This window comes from Macaca thibetana, chromosome 1, assembly GCF_024542745.1.
Source record: "Macaca thibetana thibetana isolate TM-01 chromosome 1, ASM2454274v1, whole genome shotgun sequence".
NCBI classification, from domain to species: Eukaryota; Metazoa; Chordata; class Mammalia; order Primates; family Cercopithecidae; genus Macaca; species Macaca thibetana.
Genome location: NC_065578.1, coordinates 151,330,621 through 151,353,701, shown reverse-complemented (window position 1 = coordinate 151,353,701; position 23,081 = coordinate 151,330,621). Strand labels below are relative to the sequence as shown.

At 38.7% G+C, this 23,081-nt stretch overlaps 1 protein-coding gene across 3 annotated transcripts in view; it reads right to left on the bottom strand.

Annotated features, from left to right (window-relative positions):
- The window catches only part of LPGAT1 (lysophosphatidylglycerol acyltransferase 1), a 95,158-nt gene that overhangs the window by 43,129 nt on the left and 28,948 nt on the right, over positions 1–23,081 (bottom strand). For all 3 annotated transcript variants that reach the window (XM_050780967.1, XM_050780976.1, XM_050780958.1), the window contains 2 exons: positions 9,088–9,206; positions 3,034–3,129 (listed from right to left, as the gene is read on the bottom strand). In XM_050780967.1, coding sequence (XP_050636924.1) covers positions 3,034–3,129; positions 9,088–9,206 — 215 coding nt within the window. The remainder of the gene's footprint in view (positions 1–3,033; positions 3,130–9,087; positions 9,207–23,081) is intronic.

The following is a 23,081-nucleotide window of genomic DNA, read 5'->3' as shown; positions in this document are numbered from 1 at the left end:
AATGTGATGAGATTCAATTATATTGCATTGATGATAAGTAGTTACATTCGGGAAAAAATGTGAAAGAAAAGCTAAAAAGACATTCTAATGGACTGTATCTTAGTTGAGAGGGAAAGAGAGAAAAGAAGATGACCTGAAGTCTAAAAAGAAGAATCTAGAAAAATCTGTAGGAAGGCCCAAAGCTTACAACAAAGGTTCTTTCTTTCAGTGTGATCAATTTGTCAGTATTTTCCAGCCAACAAAATTACAGAAGCTCCTCAAAATAATTAGTATGCTTTCAGTCTTTAGATCAAATGTATCCCAAATGGAAAACATGTAAGACATTTTCTTAGTTTACTGAGGTGAACTGATTATGATTAAGATAGCTATTAAGTTCTCAAGATTATACACAAAATATTTTTACTATTCTTGGAAAAGCTTGTCAAAATGGTATAGTAGTAAAGTCTCAAGAGAATTTTTCTTTTAAACATTAATGCTTTTTCCCTTCCTTCCCCTCATGTTATAGATTTTTATTACTAGTCTATCAGAGAAAAAAATGTTGCTCTTTAGAAATAAATTTGTAAACTTTCTAGATACTTCGAAATATAATCTTTATGTATGCAAAACTTCACATAGTAATCACAAGAAAATATTTTGGAGTACCTAATTTTCGACTTTTATCTAAAAGTACACTGATAATCTAGTATAATTTAGCCTCTTTTTTTTTTTTTTTTGAGATGGAATCTTGCTGTGTTGCCCAGGCTGGAGTGCAGTGACACAATCTCGGCCCACTGCAACCTCCGCCTCCCAGGTTCAAGTGATTCTGCTGCCTCAGCCTCCAAAGTACCTGAGACTACAGGTGCGTGCCACCATCCCAGCTAATTTTTGTATTTTTAGTAGAGACAGGGCTTTGCCTTGTTGGCCAGGCTGGTCTCAAACTCCTGGCCTCAAGCAATCTGCCCACCTCAGCCTCCCAAAGTGCTGGGATTACAGGCATGAGCCACAGAGCCCAGCCCCTCTTCTTGATGCCTGAGGATCATCATTAGGGTCAACTGTTACACTACACTATAAATTCAATTATTTCCTAAAGCTGGAAACGAAGTAAGGTGCTCAGCTAGCTTTTCAGATCCCTGAGACTGCTAAGATTTCTAATTGTTGGTTCTGCTGCCTTCTCTGAGCTATTACACTAGGATCGTTGTTAAGTTGTCCTGATCAGTTTATTTTGTCTTGACCTTGTGTCCACTCCCAATTGCCACTTCTTGTGGTTCCAGGCTATGCTTATATTTGTTTCTCTGCTCAGAAGAACAAAGGGTGTTTCCAAAAAAAAAATGATATATTGGCCGGGCGCGGTGGCTCAAGCCTGTAATCCCAGCACTTTGGGAGGCCGAGACGGGTGGATCACGAGGTCAGGAGATCGAGACCATCCTGGCTGACACAGTGAAACCCCGTCTCTACTAAAAAATACAAAAAAACTAGCCGGGCGAGGTGGCGGGCGCCTGTAGTCCCAGCTACTCGGGAGGCTGAGGCAGGAGAATGGCGTGAACCCGGGAGGCGGAGCTTGCAGTGAGCCAAGATCACGCCACTGCACTCCAGCCTGGGCGGCAGAGCGAGACTCTGTCTCAAAAAAAAAAAAAAAAAAAAAATGATATAATATCCAGTACATAAAACTGTCTGGAGTAAAGTATAGGTGTCTTGTGACACCTATTTTCACAGAACTTAGAAGTTTTTCTACTCACTTCCAGATTATTTCTGAATTTGCGGTTCTTGGAAAAGGCTTAATTAGATTCACCAGTTATTTATTAAGTAATTATTATGTGTGAAGCACGGCACAATCCAGGTTGTTAAATATGTAAACACCAAATAAGTGTGGTATTGTCATACATAAAAGCGTTTACATATCATATTTCAGTCATCCATTCTGGTGAAAATAAAGCATGTAATACTAGTAACAAGTCAAGAAAATAATGTAGTGCTGATAAGAGGCTATCATTCTTCTTCCTACCTAAACTATTCCTAATGCTTGGGACTTCCCAATACACCTTCCTCCATCAAATCCATACTTATTCTTTAAAATTTGTGCCAAGTATCATCTTCTCCTCTGAAGTTTTTCTGGATTCACATAAAACTGATAACTTATTTTTCCCACTATGAATTCCCAAAACATCTCCCATTATTATTATTACATCAACTTATTATTTATTAATTTATTTAATAATCTGCCTACTCGTAATTTAGATATCTACTATATTATACAACAGTGCCTTATAAATAAAAATAATAGTGATACAATAGTAGTAATCAAGATAAAAATGATGATGAAGGTAGCAGGCATTGTTCCGAGTGCTTTATAGGTATTACTTCATTTAATCCCCACAACCACCATTGTGGGGGATATTACATATTATTCAAGTTTGGAAAACAAAGAAACTAGAGTGTTTAAATAATTTGCCCAATTCACATAGCTAAGAAACTGAATAGTGGGCAATGTTTACTAAACTAAATTGTACCCTCTAAATGGGAGAAGAGTAGAGGTTAGAATGTTTGCATTTTAAGTATTTTAGTACTTATCCATACTCAAATTGAGATTGAAATAAATGGTTAGGGAACAAAGATTCAGAGAAAGAGATCCCTGAGCTGGGCACGGTGGCTCACACCTGTAATCCCAGCACTCTGGGATCCCAGGCGGGTGGATCACTTGTGGTCAGGAGTTCCAGATCAGCCTAACCAACACAGTGAAACCCCATCTCTACGAAAAATACAAAAATTAGCTGGGCGTAGTGGCATGCCTATAGTCCCAGCTACTCCAGAGGCTGAGGCATGAGAATCACTTGAATCCAGGAAGTGGAGGGTTACAATGAGCCAAGATGGTGCCACTGCATTCTAGCCTGGGTGACAGAGCAAGACTGTCTCCAAAAAAAAAAAAACAAAACAGAGCTCCCTGAAACCGGTTAGCAGTAGCCCTACCTATTATAATTGGTTTTGTTATACCTCTTTTTATAATCAATAATCAATTTGACTGGCTATCACTGCAGGAAAAAAGTGCTTATTACTTACCTGTCTTATAAAGAAGTCTCCATGGACCAGAGAAACAATTCCAAAGTTTGTGTACTTAAAAATATGATCCATCAACCACATCATCTGAGCAACAACCTAAAATATTGAAAAGCAAGAAATAATATTGGATAGAAGAAACCTGACTATAGTCAAGCCGAGTCTCCAAGCTTTAAATATAATCATCCAAGCATACTTTTAATTAACCAAAATATTTAAATCTACCTCTATTTCTACAAACAAAGCACAGTTACTAACACTGTCTACATGAAAAATTACAGGTCTTGATTCCAAGTCTTTGAGTCCTAAGTCATAGGTACATATATCACTATATAAAAAATGAAATTCAATTAACTTCTTAAATTTGGACTTAATGATTTCAAATTTGTTCTACCCCAAACAAAGTCTCTGGTAATTCTTAGATAACTTGCAAAATATTTTGAAACAATACAACAAAATGGTTAAGTTATCAAAGAAGACTATATATTTAATGAACATTCACTTATAGCTTTACAGAATCTGAATGTAGCTTCATGGCAAAGTATAAAAAGTTAGTGTCCAAAATAAAAACATTTAAAAATCAATATAATAGAATGATTTACATATTCTATTATGAAGAATATTTATTAGTGTATGCAAAATCATGCTCTTTGCCAGGATAAAAATATTTGTAGTGCCTTAGTCCTTAAATAGAAAAATATTATCCACTGCTGATAAGGGTTAATACCTATATCGAGGACAGAAGACTTTCTTCCATGCAAATTTAAAAATTAAAAGTACAGGTCAGGCACAGTGGCTCATGCCTGTAATCCCAGCACTCTGGGAGGCAGAGGCAGGTGGATCACTTGAGGTCAGGAGTTTGAGACCAGCTTGGCCAATATGGTGAAACCCCAGCCAGGTGTGGTGGTGCATGCCTGTAATCCCAGCTACTTGGGTGGTTGAGGCAGGAGAATTGCTTGAATCTGGGAGGCAGAGGTTGCAGTGAGCCAAGATTGAGCCACTGCACACCAGCCTGGGTGACAGAGAGAGACTCCGTATCAAAAAAAAAAAAATTTTTAAAGTACAAACAGGATCTAATTAATGAATCAGTTAATTGTTCTTTCCCGCTGAGGAAATAGCATTCCTTGTTATAAGCCTTAACTGAAGTGAAAGCTGCAACCTCAATCAAGAATGCAGTAAGCTCTACTTTGGTTTCCCATGGGAACAATAGATGCAAACATCATCTCTAAGAACCAATTTATGTGAACCTACACATACGGAAAAAACTAAAACACTGATATCCATGTGCTGCTTTTATAAAAGCATTATAAAAGCCCACAGATGATATATATTACAGCTTCTGCCTTAGTTTTCCAGCTACACAACTCCTACTCCATCACCTTTACAATATTAAATCATTTTTTTAAATGAAGATATATGCCTAATAAAGAAAGAACTGATACCTCAAGCAATTAATAAGATAATCACCAGCATCCCATCTTGTTTCACTTTAAAATGATGATTACAGTACTTTGTTTAAATAGACTGAGATTTGGACTAAATGAAATTTGTTGAAAAGTGTCCCCAAAACAAACAAAAAGCAGTGGATTCAACCTATAAAGCATTTTAACTTTAGACACATTATGAATTGTAGTTGTAATTTATTGACTTCTGGGTTTTAAATGCCAAATAACTAGCTTTTATATTTAACTTTTCATTCACGATGGGTTTATCTCTTCAGTTAGAAGGGTCACTTAAAACATAAATTCAGTAAAGATAGCCAAACTATTTTCTGAGATTTGTAAGGATAGCTCTGTTCCAACTTATTTTAGGGGAAATGTTATAAGTCAATAAATGTTTATAAAACATTTAATAAAGTTCTTTTGACAGAAATAAAAATTCTTAGTTTTATCGTAAATTGTCATAAAAGGCCAAGACAATTCACAGACACTTATTATGAAGGTGCCAGGCCAGGCACGATGGCTCACACCTGTAATCCCAGCACTTTGGGAGGCTGAGGCCGGCGGATCACTAGGTCAAGAGATTGAGACCACCCTGGTCAACATGGCAAAACCCCATCTCTACTAAAAAATACAAAAATTAGCCGGGCGTGGTGGCGGGCACCTGTAGTCCCAGCTACTTGGGAGACTGAGGCAGGAGAACCGCTTGAACCCGGGAGGCGGAGGTTGCAGTGAATTGAGATGGCACCACTGCACTCTAGCCTGGCAACACAGCAAGACTCCGTCTCAAAAAAAAAAAAAAAAAAAAAAAAAAGGACCAACACTTTCAGAAAATACAATTAATCCTTTGTTTCATATTCTTCAAAAGAAGGATGAGTAAACATAAGCTGCCTAAATCAACTCTGTCAATGTTTGGTAGGTCCGTCACTCAGAACTTTTTCATTATTTCTAAGAGACAAAATCAATCTATATCAATTATTCTTTATCTGAATGCATAGATTTTTTACATATCAGAACACCGTATAGAGACTTAAACAAATGACTGTACTCTTTTTTCCTTTTGAAATTATAATAAGGTCAATGGTTCTCCATTGGGTGAGTATGGAAACTGCAGGATAATTTTGGTCCTTGTGGACTAAGGAGTGCTACTAGCATTTACTGTGGACTAAGGAGTGCTACTAGCATTTACTGTGTGGCAGTTGGGTACACAAAACGTCTGGCAGTGCCCAGGACAGTTCTCAGCAACACTGTTGTCCTATTAAAATGCCAATAGTACTCCCACTGAGAAACTAATAGGGGCTTCAAGAAATCCCCTGAATTCAAAAAGCTATGCTATAATTACATTACCATCAAAGTAATATTTTTTAACTGGCCCACAATAGCCTTCCTTCTTCGAATGTATCCATAAAGTATAAAATAAATCAAGTAAACATTCCTACTAGTGAATACAAATTAATATTGCTCTGTAATTATTAGGCAGCAGGGAGAGATTATAATGCTTCTACCCTTATATTTCTCAGTTATTCCTTTATAAAAGAAAGTAAAATATTCTTCTAGATTTCAAATTATTCAATATTATCAGAGCATTATTTAGAATGCTCAGTATTAACTAATCCGAAATGAAAAAACTACTTGGGACTTAAACATTTTTATAAAGGCAAACAAGCCAACCAAACTTTCTTTTGTCCACATGAGTGGGGAATTTTAAATTACCTAATATTCTGGTTAATACAGTTATCATCTATGCCAAACTGGTGTTAGAATGCAGTTAGACATATTTATCTTGACCATTTTAATCACCCTTTGAGATTCAAAAAAACACTTAAGGACACTGTAGGCCCTCAGGATAATCACTATAAATGTAATGATCCTATCTGTAAGAGTAACAATGTTAACTAATTGGAGAGTCTCTTTTATAGAAAGCCAAATCAACTAGTTTTGCTTTATTCTATTCTATTCTATTCTATTCTATTCTATTCTATTCTATTCTATTTTGAGACGGAGTCTCGCTCTGTCGCCCAGGCTGGAGTGCAGTGGCCGGATCTCAGCTCACTGCAAGCTCCGCCTCCCGGGTTCACGCCATTCTCCTGCCTCAGCCTCCTGAGTAGCTGGGACTACAGGCACCCGCCACCGTGCCCGGCTAGTTTTTTGTATTTTTCAGTAGAGATGGGGTTTCACCGTGTTAGCCAGGATGGTCTCGATCTCCTGACCTCGTGATCCGCCCGTCGCGGCCTCCCAAAGTGCTGGGACTACAGGCGTGAGCCACCGTGCCCGGCCTAGTTTGACAAAATTTTAATGTCATGAACTTAGGGGACAGGCAATAAATATTATTATAAATGCAAATATATCTACACAGTGATACTCTTTTAACAATTCAAGATCCTGAATATAAGAAAAGATTTAATGTATTCCACATTCCAGCAAGATTATGCCACTGCTTTTCAGATAGACAAGAAAAACAGATTCTACAATAATAAAACATATTTTTCTTTAATCTCCTCTCATTTTCTGACTCTACCCTAACCTAGTGAATCAAAACCTCTGAAACCTAAACACACTAGGGCTTATTCTCACTTTGATGTTTTTGCCAAGATTGCTTCATTAAGAAAGGAGTCCTTGCTTTACCACTCTACCTAACTAAACTCTACTCATCCTTCAAGGCCAAGTGTATGTCCTCTCCCCTTCATAAAGTTTTCCATGTCCATGAGGTACACGGTGCACTTACCCTCCACTGAAGCCATCTCATTTGGCAATTAAGTATTGTTTATGGCTCATGCCTATAATCCCAGCACTATGGGAAGCCAAGAGTGGGTGGATCACCTGAGATCAGGAGTTTGAGACCAGCAGCCTGGCCAACATGGCAAAACCCCGTCTCTACTAAAAATACAAAAAGTAGCCAGGCATGGTGCCCATGCCCACAGTGCCAGCTGCTTGGGAGGCTGAGGCACGAGAATTTCTTGAACCCAGGAGGCAGAAGCTGCAGCAAGCCAAGATTGCACCACTGCACTACAGCCTGGGCAACAGTGCAAAACTCCATCTCAAAAAAAAAAAAAAAAAGCATTGTATGTGATACCCTTCTTCCACCTGCCACTAGGCTGTCAGCACCCTGATGAGAAGAATTGTATCTTATAGGATGGTATTTACACTTCGTATAGTCAGTGATCATAACTACTAAGCCCTTAATGAACTTCCATTGATTTGATTATTTACTATTACGTCACACATTAACTCCATTAATTTATACACTTTGTATTTATTTAGTTTTCTATGAACATAACCTCTTAAGGCTAAAGACTGAATTTATTTTTTAAATCCACTCAGTTTATAAATATTTATTCTATCATAAGCAATATTCCCCCAACCTTTTGTTTTAGAGATGGGGTCTTGCTGTGTTGCCCAGGCTGGAGTGCAGTGGCTCTTCACAGGCACGATCCCACTACTGATCAGCACAGGAGTTTTGGCCTGCTCCATTTCCAACCTGGGCTGGTTCACCCTTCTTGTGCAAGCTAGTTGTTCACTGCTCCCAGGAGATCACCATATTTATGCTCAACTTAGTGCAGACCACCTATCAGCGTAAAGAACTACAGCCCAAACTCCTGGGCTCAAGCGATCCTCCTGCCTCAGCCTCCCAAGTAGCTGGGACTACAGGCTGCACCACTGTGCCAGGCCGAAGCAGCTTTTTGTGTTTGTATTTTTCAAACTGGCAATCCACTGCTTCATCTCCAGATAGCCCTCAATTTGAACTATATTAACCTGCTTTCATCCCAGTTACTATTTTTTAAAACATTCTTATTGAAATATAATTCACAGGCCGAGACGGGCAGATCACGAGCTCAGGAGATCCAGACCATTCTGGCTAACCCAGTGAAACCCCATCTCCACTAAAAAATACAAAAAAACTAGCCAAGCGGGGTGGCGGGCGCCTGTAGTCCCAGCTACTCGGGAGGCTGAGGCAGGAGAATGGTGTAAACCTGGGAGGTGGAGCTTGCAGTGAGCTGAGATCCGGCCACTGCACTCCAGCCTGGGCAACAAAGCGAGACTCCGCCTCAAAAAAAAAAAAAAAAAAAAAAAAAAGAAAGAAATATAATTCACATTGTCCCAGTTTTTTTTTAAGTCTCTACATCCCACTTCTGGGTGACTTAGAATGATATATTTTTCCTTTTAAAATTTAATATTTTCTAAACTTTTATTGAAAGTAGTATACATACTAAAGTCTATGTCTATATTTCAAAGCACAGTAAGATATTTGAATGGATTCCCCTTTTTTTTTTTTTTCTTGAGATGGAGTCTTGCTCTGTCTCCAGGCTGGAGTGCAGTGGCATGATCTCGGCTCACTGCAATCTCCACCTCCCTGGTTCAAGTGATTCTCCTGCCTCAGCCTCCTGAGTAACTGGGACTACAGGCACGCACCACCACACCCAGCTAATTTCTATATTTTTAGTAGAGATGGGGTTTCATCATGTTGTCCTGGATGGCCTCAGTCTCTTGACCTCGTGATCTGCCCACCTCAGCCTCCCAAAATGCTGGGATTACAGATGTGAGCCACCATGCCCGGCCGAATGGATTCCTTTTAACCTTCCTTTCTGGATGTCTACCTACTGCCTTCAGGGTAGCTTACCAGTCCTTTGTCCTGGAGGCACATCATCAGTGTGCACACATCTCCTGTTGCCTGATGATTCACCAACATCACTGCTTCATCTTTTGAAACTGCTTTAATATCTTCTCCCCATTCCATCACTGTAAGAATAAAAAGTTTCAAAGCTGTCATTTTAAAGATTTTTATAATATCACAAACCTTATATTAGAAAAACTGATGTATATTAATGATATGTCACCTAGCTAAAACATCCAAAAGTTTACAACTAAGTTTATTTCCTATGCAAATCAGAATGTTAATATAACTTTTATAGAGCCCCCAAATAATCTCTCTCCTTCCTTCCTTCCTTCCTTCCTTCCTTCCTTCCTTCCTTCCTTCCTTCCTTCCTTCCTTCCTCCTCCCTCCCTCCCTCCCTCCCTCCCTCCCTTCCTTCCTTCTTTTTGAGACAGTCTAGCTCTGTCACCCAGGCTGGAGTGTAGTGGTACGATCTCGGTTCACTGTAACCTCCACCTCCCGGGTTCAAGCAATTCTCCTGCCTCAGCCTCCAAGTAGCTGGGATTACAGGTGCAAACCACCACGCCCAGCTAATTTTTGTATTTTTAGTAGAGACGGGGTTTCACCATGTTGCCCAGGCTGGTCTCAAACTCTTGACCTCAAGTGATCCACCTGCCTTGGCCTCCCAAAGCGCTGAGATTACAGGCATGAGCCACCATGCCCAGCTATGGTCATACCTTTGATCTAGAAGTTCTATTTCCTAGAATTTATCCTACAGAAACTTTTGTTCAAATAAGCAAAGATATATGTATAAAGAATGTTTATCACAACTTAAATGTTCACCAACAAGGGAATGGACAAGAAAATTATGATGTAATAGGAGAGTATAAACCCATTAAAATAATGGAGGATACCTCTTATTCACTAACCCAAAAAAGACATATTATCAACTAAACAAAGCCAAATCACCAAACAGTAAATATAGCATGATCCCATCTTTTTAAAGCAGGAATACCATCTATGTGTTGTTCAATGCACTGAAAAAAGTCTAGAAAAACAAATTTCAAACTGTTAATACTGATCATCAATGACAGGTGGTTCCCAACCCTTCAGATTCTATTTTTATAAGAAAATATTCAGACATAATAATACATACTTTCACCTTAAAAAAAGAAAACTAATAAAAATGCCAAATTATTTGAAGTTATCAGATGAAAAGTCACTGCACCAAAATCCATCGGTACATTCTAAGGGAAACATTGGTATTTCTATGTAGTTATGCCTCATTTCGTTTTTTATTTATTTTTAATTTTTTTGAGACAGGATCTTGCTCTGTTACCTTGGCTGGAGTGCAATGGTGCAATCACGGCTCACTGCAGCTTCAAGCTCCCTGGGCTCAGTGACCCTCCTACCTCAGCCTCCTGAGTAGCTGGGACTACAGGTGTGTGTCACCACGTCCAGCTAATTTTTGTATTTTTTTTGTAGACACAGGGTTTTGACATGTTGCCCAGGCTGATCTCAAACTTCTGGGCTCAAGCAATCTACCAGCCTCAGCCTCTCAAGGTATTGGCATTACAAGCATGAGCCACCGCACTCGGCCACCTCATTTTGCAGTAAATTTATTTCAAGCCTCAGTTTTCAAACATCAGAATTCTGCAAAGAAGCTTCTAGCATTTTTTGATATGAATTACCAAAGGTCGATTCTATATTAGTATTCACTTTTACCCTATCTTTATCTCACTCACTGCTACAAGGAAAGAAGTCAAGCCACCTGTGTGTAAAAGCTCTGGATGAAATAGGGATAGGGAGACCTATTTAGAGCCAATTTTGCACTATATTTCAAAATTAACAAATGCACAAACCTTTTTACCTAGGAATTCTACTTCTAGAAATGCATCCTACAGATACACTCATTTATGTGCAAAATGACATGTACACAAGGCTACTCACTGCAGCTTTGATTGTAAAAGCAAAGATGAAAACAACTAGAAAGAGAGGCTAACTCAAATTCATGAAAACAGTAGAACGGTGGTTGCCAGGGGCTGGGGGGAGGGGGAAATTGTTGTTTAATGAGTACAGTGTTTCAGTTTTACAAGATGGAAAAGTTTTAGATATTGGTTTCACAACAATGTGAATATACTTAACAAGACTGAAAAATTAAGTACATTTGAAAAATTAAGGCCGGGCGCGGTGGCTCAAGCCTGTAATCCCAGCACTTTGGGAGGCCGAGACGGGCGGATCACGAGGTCAGGAGATCGAGACCATCCTGGCTAACACGGTGAAACCCTGTCTCTACTAAAAAATACAAAAAAACTAGCCGGGTGAGGTGGCGGGCGCCTGTAGTCCCAGCTACTCAGGAGGCTGAGGCAGGAGAATGGCGTGAACCCGGGAGGCGGAGCTTGCAGTGAGCTGAGATCCGGCCACAGCACTCCAGCCTGGGTGACAGAGCGAGACTCCGTCTCAAAAAAAAAAAAAAAAAAAAAAAAAAAAAAAAAAAAAAAAGAAAAATTAAGATGAATTTTTTAAATTCAGGTGAATTTCATGTTAGCATATTTTACCACAATTAAAAAAATTTTTAAGGGAGACCAGCTAAGTAAATTATATCTATGAAATGGAATATTATGCAAACATAGCACTTATGTACTAATATGAAATGATATACTTTAAGTAATAAAAGCAAAGTGTAGAATAGGATGAGGGATGCCATTAGTCGTGGTTTTTTTGTTTTGTTCTTGAGATGGAGTTTTGCTCTTATTGCCCAGGCTGGAGTGCAATGGCGTGATCTCGGCTCACCGCAACATCCAACTCCTGGGTTCAAGCAATTCTCCTGCCTCAGCCTCCCGAGTAGCTGGGATTACAGGCATGCGCCACCATGCCCAGTTAATTTTGTAGTTTTAGTAGAGACGGGGTTTTTGTTGGTCAGGCTGGTCTCGAACTCCCAACCTCAGGTGATCCACCCACCTCGGCCTCCCAAAGTGCTGGGACTACCGGCCTGAGCCACCACACCCAGCCTAGTTATGTTTTTAAAAAGGACAGAGAATATACTAACCAAATGAAAACTCCCCATATGCCCCTCTTGACAACCCTCCAATGGAGACACACGGACATACGAACACATAAACACACACACACACGCGCACAACATTCTTTCATTAATACATTCTTCATTCAATAAATCAGCATCAGGCACGGTTAGGTATTGTGGATATAAAATAAATAAAAACATTTCAAGTATTATTCTAAAGTGAACAGCAGCTAAAACTCAAGAAAGACTAGCTTGGTTCTATAAATAGCGGGTAATGTGGAAAGTTTTCTGGCTCTCCATCTGTATTAATAGATGTCTCATAACCAAATAGTCCTTTAACACAGTCTGTGCTGCATGAGTGGAAAATACTAGATACCTAGGCCCATGCAGTGGGAAGGCATATATGTCAATATAACTGCAAATAAGAATAAGATTTTACATAAAATATATCTTATCTGTTTGCTTTATATAAAGCAGATAAATCTAGTAAGTGTGACTGGTTTAAATATGAAAATATAAATTGAATTTGGATCTCTCTGTACTGGGTTGAACAGTATACTCTAAAAATTCATGTCTACCCAGAATCTGTGAATCAAGATGAGGTCATACTGGATTAGGGTGGGACCTAAACCTAAATCCAGTAAGACTGGAGTCCTTATAAGAAGAGGAAAATGTGGTCAGAGAGACACACAGGGAGACCACCATGTGATGACAGAGGCAGAGATTCAAGTGACGCACCTACAAGCCGAGGGACACCAAGGATGGTGGACAACCACCAGAAGAAGCTGGAAGAGGCAAGGGAGGAGCCTCCCCAAGAGTCTTTCGAGAGAGCATGGCCCTGCTGACACCTTGATTTCAAGACTTCTAACTTCCAGAACTGTGAAAGAATAAATATCTGCTGTAAAATCCAGTTTGTGGTAATTTGTTATGGCAGCCCTAAGGAATTAATATAATCCCTCCCTCAATTTTTCCCATCCTCTCTTTCCCCTTTCCATTCTATTTTCCCCAAAATTATAGTCTTTCTTTTCTTATCAAGTATAGGAAAAGAATTGCATTATACTTTTAATACTAAGAACATTATATATAATCTAACATTATGTATTATAAATGGTTTTTAATGTTCACTTTTAAATACTTTCAGAAATTATACTTTAAAGTATAATTATTAAGAGTTAATCCACTACATGTTTTATCTCTCAACCAGAACTTAGTCAAAATTTATTTTCAGACCAAATGTCAGTTTACCAAGACTCACATAGCATGCTAAATCAAAAAAGTGAAGGTGGTCAGGTGTGGTGGCTCATGCCTGTAATCCCAGCACTTTAGGAGGCCAAGGTGGGTGGATCACTTGAGGTCAGGAGTTCGGGACCAGCCTGGCCAACATGATGAAACTCTGTCTCTACTAAAAAATACAAAAATTAGCAGGTGTGGTGGCATATGTCTGTAATCACAGCTACTTGGGAGGCTGAGGCACAAGAATTGTTTGAACCTGGGAGGCAAAGGTTACAGTGAGCCGAGATTGAGCCACTGCACTCCAGCCTGGATGACAAAGTGAGACTCTGTCTCGAAAAACAAAACAAAACAAAACAAAATGAAGGTACTTAGATCAACTCTTCTTTTTTTCTTTCTTTCTGTGTGTTTTTTTTTTTTTTTTTTTTAGTCAGGAACTCCTGGGCTCAAGCAATCCTCCTGTCTCAGCCTCCCAAAGTGCTGGGATGACAAGCATGAGCCACCACACCCAGTTCGGATCAACGTTTTACTAAGAAATTATCCTGAGGTAGCAATAAGGTCATGTTGAATTTTATAATAATCCTAATTTTATTCAATAACAAATTTAATTTCCAATATATATGGTATTCTTTTAGAGCATCATTTAAGGACAACTGTTAGAAAGTTAAATCACCAACAAAATCAAGATTAAAATGAGCAATTTATTACACAGATGAAGTAGTTATGCTCCTCAGATTATGCCCTGCTATCCCAGGACCAGTAAATAGAGTAATAAAGCTAATATCTTAACCAAGGGATAGAAAAGAAGCTATGGATGCCTGCCAGTTCTTACACTGCACTTGACTGGAAGAACAAAAATATTCTAACATGCTGCTCTATGAAATGAATTCTCAAAAAAGAATTGGGTCAGGTCTACTACTTCCAAAGGGAAAAAGGACAACTGAATAAAAACTGGAGGAAAAATTTTCTAATTGTAATAAATTTTAAAATTGTTATTGAAAACCAAAGCTAAGGGTTATCATCTACTACATACACACACAACACACGCACACACACACTCACACTCTCTAACATGTATATCAATATACTTTTCCCAAAAGTTACAGATTAGAATTAATCTGGACAGTTCACATCTCAAAAAGAAAATAGAAGCAACAGCCCATCAAAAACTCCTTAAAACAGTGACACTAAAGCCATTTATACTGGCCCACAAAACAGAATTAACGGAGAGAAGAAAGGTTGCTTATTATGCCCACAAGCTGATGCAACAAACTATTCTATCCTTCTGTGCCTTCATTTTCTCACTTATGAAACAATGTCATTAATGCTACTTAAACTTGTTGCAAAAATGAAGGAGATCTAATTGATAGTATCATAGAGATCCTGAGCAATGGGATTAAAGTCACTTTTGGAATCACTAGTAACTAAAAGAGCCCTGTGCCTACTGTGTCATACGAAAATCAGTCTAATAGTAAAGATTAAAGAGCCAGCTGGGCACGGTGCCTCATACCTGTAATCCCAGCACTCTGGGAGGCTGAGGCAGGAGGACCCCTTGAGGCCAGGAGTTCAAGACCAGTCTGGGCAACAAAGTGAGAATCTGTCTCTATAAAAAAAATTAAAAATTAGCTGGGTGTGGTAGCATGTACCTGTGGTCCTAGCTACTCTAGAGACCACAGGGACCTAAGGCAGAGGATCTCTTGGGCTCAGAAGCTCAAGGCTGTAGTGAGCTGTGATCATGCCACTACACTCCAGTCTGGGTGACATATATAGACACTCTCTCTAAAAACAAACACACAAACAAACAACAACAACAACAACAAAAATAAGAAATTAGAGAGTCAAAATAATCATAAGTGAATTTCACATAGCTGGAGAACTGTGGCTTTCAGCAGTTCAGGTTTGAGGCAGACTGGATTAGATTCATCCGAGGGAGGGTGTTAATTAAGAGTGGCCATGAGAGAGTGGCTTAAAGTACTGATTAATAGAGGAGAGACTGGTGAGGGAAAGAAGCCTTGCAAACAAACAGCTGACTACCTAGAAAAGAGATGGAGGGAGGGCAATCATACATAGAGATGCTAATGTCATCCCTTTCTAATACATATCTCTAAGTAAGAACCACTGGAATTGAAGTGCTGATGTTTAATTTTATTTTTTTTAAAGCAAGTACATTGTACACACTAGGAAATCATGGTCAGTATCCCTTTGGCACTTAAATTTTAAGAGGTTAAAATTTGAGAGGGCAAGGCTCAAGAGGTAGCTTTTGCAGGGGTTACATAACTAAAATACTAATAGTAACAGATATTATTAAACAGATGTATAAGTAATAATCTCAATAGCTAACATTTATGGAATGTTTATTATGTGCCATGCACTAGAATTAGTAATAGAAAATAATTTACATTATTTTCTGATTTAATCTTCACAAAATTCCAAATGTACAGATAGTATCATCCCCAATATGCAAATGAAGAAAATGAGACACAAAAGGTTAAGCACTGTTTTCAAACTTATACAGTTAGGAAGTAGGGGAACCTACTCCTAACCACAATATCATATCATCACTGCTGACATGCTTCATGTCAAAAAATGTTAAGGACAGGAACTCGGATAAACTGCACTTGCAGCCCCTAAAGTTGCCTATGATTATGCCAGGGAATAGGGTGGACAAGCCAAGTCCCAAAATCCTCAACAAATAAGGATGGTGGATGGCAACAACAAGGAGGGGTAGAGAGGTATATAGCCAAATAATCAAGTATTTTTTTTAGTGACAGCTGAATAATAACCAAGTCTAAAGGGGCAAGGTATCTAAGAAAAAAAATCAACATTGTCTTTGGGCCCAGATGGGATTATCTTAAATATAATATGCTTGATACAGAACTGGCTCTTTTCCCTAGTCTTCCTCATCTTAGCAAAGAACACTGCTGTTCACCCAGTCATCTGAAGATGAAATCTAAGACTATCTTCATTCCTCCCTTTCCTTAATCTTCCACATTCAATCCATCTCTAAGTCCAGTGGCCTCTGCCTTCAAAATACATTCGGATCCTCTATTTTTCTTCTTCTTACTACTACCATTTATTATTATTATTATTATTATTGAGACAGTCTCACTCTGTTGCCCAGGCTGGAGTGCAGTGGCACAATCTCAGCTCACTGCAACCTCTACCTCCCAAGTTTAAACAATTCTCCCACCTCAGCCTCCCGAGTAGCTGGAACTACAGGTGTGCGTCACCACATCTGGCTAATTTTTTTTTTTTTTTTTTGTATTTTAGTAGAGATAAGGTTTCATCATCTTGGACAGGCTGGTCTTGGTGATCCGCCCACCTTAGCCTCCAAAGTGTTGGGATTACAGGCATAAGCCACCATGCCTGGCCCTCTCTACTACTACCATTCTAATCCAAGCCACCAATAGCTCTTGCCTGGACTTCTGCAATGACTTCCTAACTAGTCTTCTTGCTTCCACTCTGCCTACCTATGTAAAAGAAATCTTTAGAATTCCAATTTCAAATATCATTAAAATCAGAAATACCACTGTCAAGCATGAATTAGGGAACAGCAGGAAAGTCAAAGATAATACCTGGGAATTAACTTTCACTGGCATTAAGATTTGGTTTAAGTTAAACTTGTACTGTTTTCAAAAGGGGAGCTAGTGGCATTTTGGGTGAATTCTTCTTCCTACAGCTCACCAGTATTGCAAAACTTTTAGCTTGCCTGGCCAATAGTCTGTTACAATCCAAAAGGTAATTCCAAACATCCTGACTCCACCCCAATCTCCTTTGAGAAGAACTAAGTTAAAATTATGTCAATACAAGCCTGTGGCAAAATCAGGGTGAGGTTAAATAACAAGTTAGAATCATCCTGACAACATTAGGACTAAATAAACATGTGTTTACTGCCAACAAAGATCCATCTCTATGATTCCCTCCCCTTCACCCACTAAGCTCCCAGGATATGGCAGCCAAGAGTTTGGAACAATCTCCTCTAGGAAATCTATCACCTCAAGAGGAAAGACCTAAAAATATTGACATTTGGGGTTCCCCAGTGAAATATTCCAATAAGATCACCCTACAATGAGGCTCAATGTTGATAAGCCACAGCCACTTGCTTGGCTACAAATCAACATTTTAATCCCTTACTCTTAAAACAAGAACAGACAGCTGAAGGGGATGAGAAAAGCAGATGTGTGAAGGGCTCTATGTCATCCCCACTTCTGGCTTGAAATAAGGCATACACTCCCCATGCGAAAGTTACCCTCCTGATACTAGGAAGAAAAGAATATTCCTATCACCACGAATGGGGAGTCAACACGGGGATGAGTCTGCACAGCAAACCATATTAAAATAATGCTTTCCTTCCATTAGTTTCCCCCATGTAGTTCCTAGTCACTTTCCTACAATTTGCCACTCTTAGAAGCTCAAACCTGTTTCCTTCATCCAGTCATTTCTCTTCAATTTATTACCCTTTGTTAAAATGGATATAAAGCCAGGCTTGGTGATTCACACCTGTAATCCCAGCACTAAGGCTGACGTGGGAGGATTGCTTGAGTCTAGGAGTTCAAGATCAGCATGGGCAACAAAGCAAGACCTCATCTCCACAAAAAAAAATTTAAAAAGAAATTACCTGGGCATGCTGATGCATGCTTATAGTCCTAGCTACTTGGGAAGGTGAGAGGGGATGATCACTTGAGTCCAGAAGTTCGAGGCTACAGTGAGTTATAATCACGCCACTGCACCCCAGCCTGGGAGACAGAGTGAGACCCTGTCTCTTAAAAAAAGAAGAAGAGAAGAAAAGAGAAAAAAAGAAAAGAGAGAAAAGAAAAGAAAAGGCATGGTGGCTCACTCCTGTAATCCCAGCACTTTGGGAGGCTGAGGAGGGCGAATCACTTGAGGTCAGGAGTTCAAGATCAGTCTGACCAACATGGTGAAACCCCATGTCTACTAAAAAAATTTTTTTTTAAATTAGCCAGGCATGGTGGCACACACCTGTAGTTCCAGCTACTCGGGAAGCTAAGGCAGAAGGACGGCTTGAACCTGGGAGGTGGAGGTTGCAGTGAGCCAAGATTGCACCACTGCACTCCAGCCTGGGTAACAGAGTGAGACTCTATCAAAAAAAGAAACAAAAGGAAGGAAGGAAGGAAGGAGGGAAGGAGGGAAGGAGGGAAGGAGGGAAGGAGGGAAGGAGGGAAGGAGGGAAGGAGGGAAGGAGGGAAGGAGGGAAGGAAGGAAGGAAGGAAGGAAGGAAGGAAGGAAGGAAGGAAGGAAGGAAGGAAGGAAGGAAGGAGTATATAAAATCCTGAATCTAAATGCTTCTTTGGAGTTTTCACTTCTTTTCTATGAAGCCCCCTGTGCCACATAAAAAATGCTAACATCAAATAAAATGTGTATCCTTTTCTCTTGTCAATCTGTCTTTTGTTAGCCTAATTAGGCTAACAAAACAAGCCATAGCTGCGAAACCTGAGAGCAAAGGAAACGTTTTTCCTTACCTACATAGTCATGTATTGCCAGAGACCTGAAAAAGGTTAACGTGAAAGAGAACAAAGCAAACAGAAAAATAAAGAATCTGAGGAAACAGGCATTACACAAAAAAGAAAACTTCAAGAGACCAGCATTAATGTCTATATTGAGGTAAGGGATGAGATGATGATAATAACCATGAGACAAGAATAAGAAAAAAAAGGACCTGCTGGAAATTAACATAATTGTAAAAATAAAAGTCTCAATAGAAAAACCGAGAGATAAAGTTGAGATAATCTTCCAAACAGGAGATTTAAAAACAAGATGAAAAACGAGAAAAGACTTGAACATTAGAAGACAATTCCACAAAATCCAGCCTTCAAATAACAAGAGTTCCAGAAAAAAGAACAGAGAAAAAGAAATCAAAGATGTAGTTAAAGAGCATTTGAGGGTGTGGATTTCCACTCTGACATGGGACATCAAATAGCTAGCACAGTGGATAAAAACAGACCTATACCAAGACATACATCCCCATGAAATTTCAAAACAATAAATAAAAAGAGAAGATCCAATAAACCGTCAGAAAGGAAAAAGAAGACACATATAAGGATAAGGAATCAGATTAACTTGGAATTTCTCAATAGCTACTGAAAGCAAAAAATATTGTAGAGATTATTATTAAAATAATAATGACTTCAAAATCCTGGAGAAACGTAGTGAGTTATTTCAATTGATTGTTCACAAAGACTGAACTTGTTCTCCTCACTACTGCACTTGACTTGGGGGAAGAAAAAAAGGGAAAAAAAAATCCCAAAGAAAAACTACTTTCAACCTAGAATTCTCCACCCAGCAAAATAATCAATCAGGTGCAAGCAAAGAAAAATATTTTCAAGTGTGTGACATTTTGAAAAATTAACCTCTTGCTCTCATGAAGATATTGGATGATGTGCTTCCCTAAAATGAGAAATAAACCAAGAAAGAGAAAGACATGTGAAAAAAAAATTGGGAACACAACCAAGGAGAGAGGATGATAGGGAAGAAAGATAATCAGGATGTTGGCTGTATACCAGACTTAGTGGATAACCAGTCCAAACTGGAGCAAGTTAGGCATTTCCCAAACAGACTTTCCAAAAAAGATGAAATTGGCAGAGAAGCATCTGAATGACTTGAAAGGAGATCTAAAAATGAAAAGGACTTGGGGGTGAATTAGTGATCATTTCATACCAAAGTAAGCAAAAGAAACAAAAATTATTAAATCTAGGAACAACTCTGTGCAAGAAAGTAAAAGTAAACAGTTTTATACATAGCTCAGCTCTGAGTAGATTTACATATTCACAATAAAGAAAAACTCCAAATACTGACACTACCAAAATTACAATAAAATTCAAATACAAACTAGAAAATGCGTTTATTTTTCAGTTTCTTTGCTTTTCTTTCTTTCTTTCTTTTTTTTTTTTTTTTGACACAGTCTTGCTCTGTCACCTAGACTGGCGTGCAGTGGCGCAATCTTGGCTCACTGCAGCCTCCACCTCCCAGGTTCAAACAATTCTCCTACCACAGTCTCAAGTAGCTGGGACCGCCAGCATGCATGATGAAATACAGCTAATGTTTGTATTTTTAGTAGAGACAGGGTTTTGCCATGTTGGCCATGTTGGTCTCAAACTCCTGATCCCAGGTGATTTGCCTGCCTCGGCCTCCCAAAGTTCTGGGATTACAGGCGTGAGCCACCATACCCAGCCCTCAAAATTGGCTTATTTTTATTTTTATTTTTGAGGTTGGGTCTTGCTCTGCTACTCAGGTTAGAGTGCAGTGGCACAATCAAAGCTCACTGCAGCCTCAACCTGCTGAGCTCAAGTGATCCTCCTGCCTCAGCCTCCGCCACCATGCCCTGCTAATTTTTTTTTACTTTTGTAGAGACGGGGTCTCGCTTTGCTGCCCACACTGGTCTCAGATTCCTGGGCTCAAGCGATCCTCCCACCTTGTGCTCCCACAATATTGGGATTACAGGTGTGAGCCACCATGCCCGACAAAAATTTATTTTTAAAACATTATTTTAAATAGGTTTCTAAAAAGATAAGGCTTTCTGAATATTAAAACAACATATATTCATTGTAGTAAATCAGAATACTGAAAAACACAAGGCAGAAAATTACCCCAAATCTCACTATCCAGGGATAAGAAAACACTATTAAAATTTTATACTATATCTTCCAGTTATTTTTCTCTGTGTATACGTATACTTTTTTAAATAAAAAATGAATGATTCTTAAATTCTGGTTTATACAACTTGAAATTCAATATATCATACAAAATTAGCTGTCATTATTCTCCCACAATATGATTTTTAATGGCCACATAATAATTTATTACATGTAAGTGCACAGATTAGTTAGTTCTCTAATGTTGGCTACTGGCTATTGATTATAGTAAAATGCTAGACCAGTAAGTATACAAATCAAAGAACTAATGGGTGTGTGTTACAAAAAGTACTATGACTTTCCTAAAATAAAGAGTAAAAATATCCCTACCCACAAATGTTAAGTCACCAAAGCAAATAAATCAAAAGTATAAAAATTTACTTTAGGAGGTAATGGAACTGTGGTGGTGGTCATATAACTGCACATTGTAGAAGACATAGAGACTTTTTAAAATGTTCTTCAAGCCAGCCATTGAATAAATTCATAGAGAAACTTAAAATTGGGGGGATGTAAACAAGTTCCAGATTGACAGAATACTAAATACCAAAGAATCAAAAAACAAAATACAAAAGTCAAAGGCAAACACAGAAATCAATGAAATGAAAAAAAAAAAAATGGAGAAAATCAATGAAAGCAAAAGTGACTCTGAAAAGGCCAATACAAGTAATCGAATTAATTTTTAACAACAACAACAAAAAAACCCATAAAAACCATAAATCACCAATATCAGAAATGAAAGAGAAGACATCACTACAGATGTTCCTTGATTTATCATGGGGTTCCTGATAAACCCATTGTACATTGAAAATACAGCAAGTCAAAAATGCATTTTTAACACAAAGCCTATTTTATAAAAAAGTGTTGAATATCTCATGTGATTTACTGAATACGGTACTAAAAGTGAAAGACAGAATGGTTGTATGGATACAAGCATTATTGAATGCATGTCACTCTCATACCATCATAAAGTCAAGAAATTGTGAGTAAAACCATGAAAAGTCAGGGACCATCAGTACTATGAACTACTTTAGAAACTAAATTTGACAACTTAGGTGAAATGGACCAATTCCTTGAAAACCACCAATTACTAACTATCAAAACTCATCTAAGATGAACAGATAACCAATTTCTATTAAAGAAATTGATTTTAGAGTCAAAAACCTTCCAAAAAATAATTTGGCCCAGACGGTTTCACTGGCATTTTCTACCTGACATTTCAAAAAAGAAATAATACAAACTGTATGCAATCTCTCCTAGAAAACAGAAAAGGAAGGAATGCTCTCAAGTTTATGAGGCCAGTATTGCCCAGATACCAAAACCAGAAAAAGACAAGCAAACAAAAGCTACAGACTAAAACCATCACGAACAGAGGCAAAAATCATCAATAGGATATTAGCAAATGGAATCCAACAGTATATACCGTGACCAAGTTAGGTTTACCCTAGGAATGCAAGGCTGGTCCAATATCCAAATATCAGGCCGGGCACAGTGGCTCATGCCCGTAATCCCAGAACTTTGGGAAGCCAAGGTGGGCAATCACTTGAGGTCAGAAGTTTGAGACTAGCCTGGCCAACATGGTGAAACCCCATCTCTACTAAAAACACAAAAATTAGCTGTGTGTGATGGCGCATGCCTATAGTCCCAGCTACTTGGGAGGTTGAAGCACAAGAATTGCTTGAACCCAGGAGGCAGAGGTTGCAGTGAGCAGAGATTGAGCCACTGTACTCCAGGCTGGGCAACAGGGTGAGACTCTGTCTCAAAAAAAAAAAAAAAATTCAATCAATATAATTCACCACATTAACTGTCTAAAGAAGAAAACCTTCCACAGCAATTTAAAAAAATAAAAATAAAAAAGAATGAAATCATGTCCTCTGCAGCAACATGGATACAGTTGGAAACCATTACCCTAAGGGAATTAACACAGAAACAAAAAACCAAATACTGCATGTCATCACTTATAAGGGGGACCTAAACATTGGATACACACAGACACAAAGATGGGAATGGTAGACACTGAGGACTCCAAAAAGGAATGGCATGGAGGGAGGGGGAAAGGATGGAAAAACTACCTATTAGGTACTGTTTTCACTATCTGGGCTAGAAGCCCAAACTTTAGC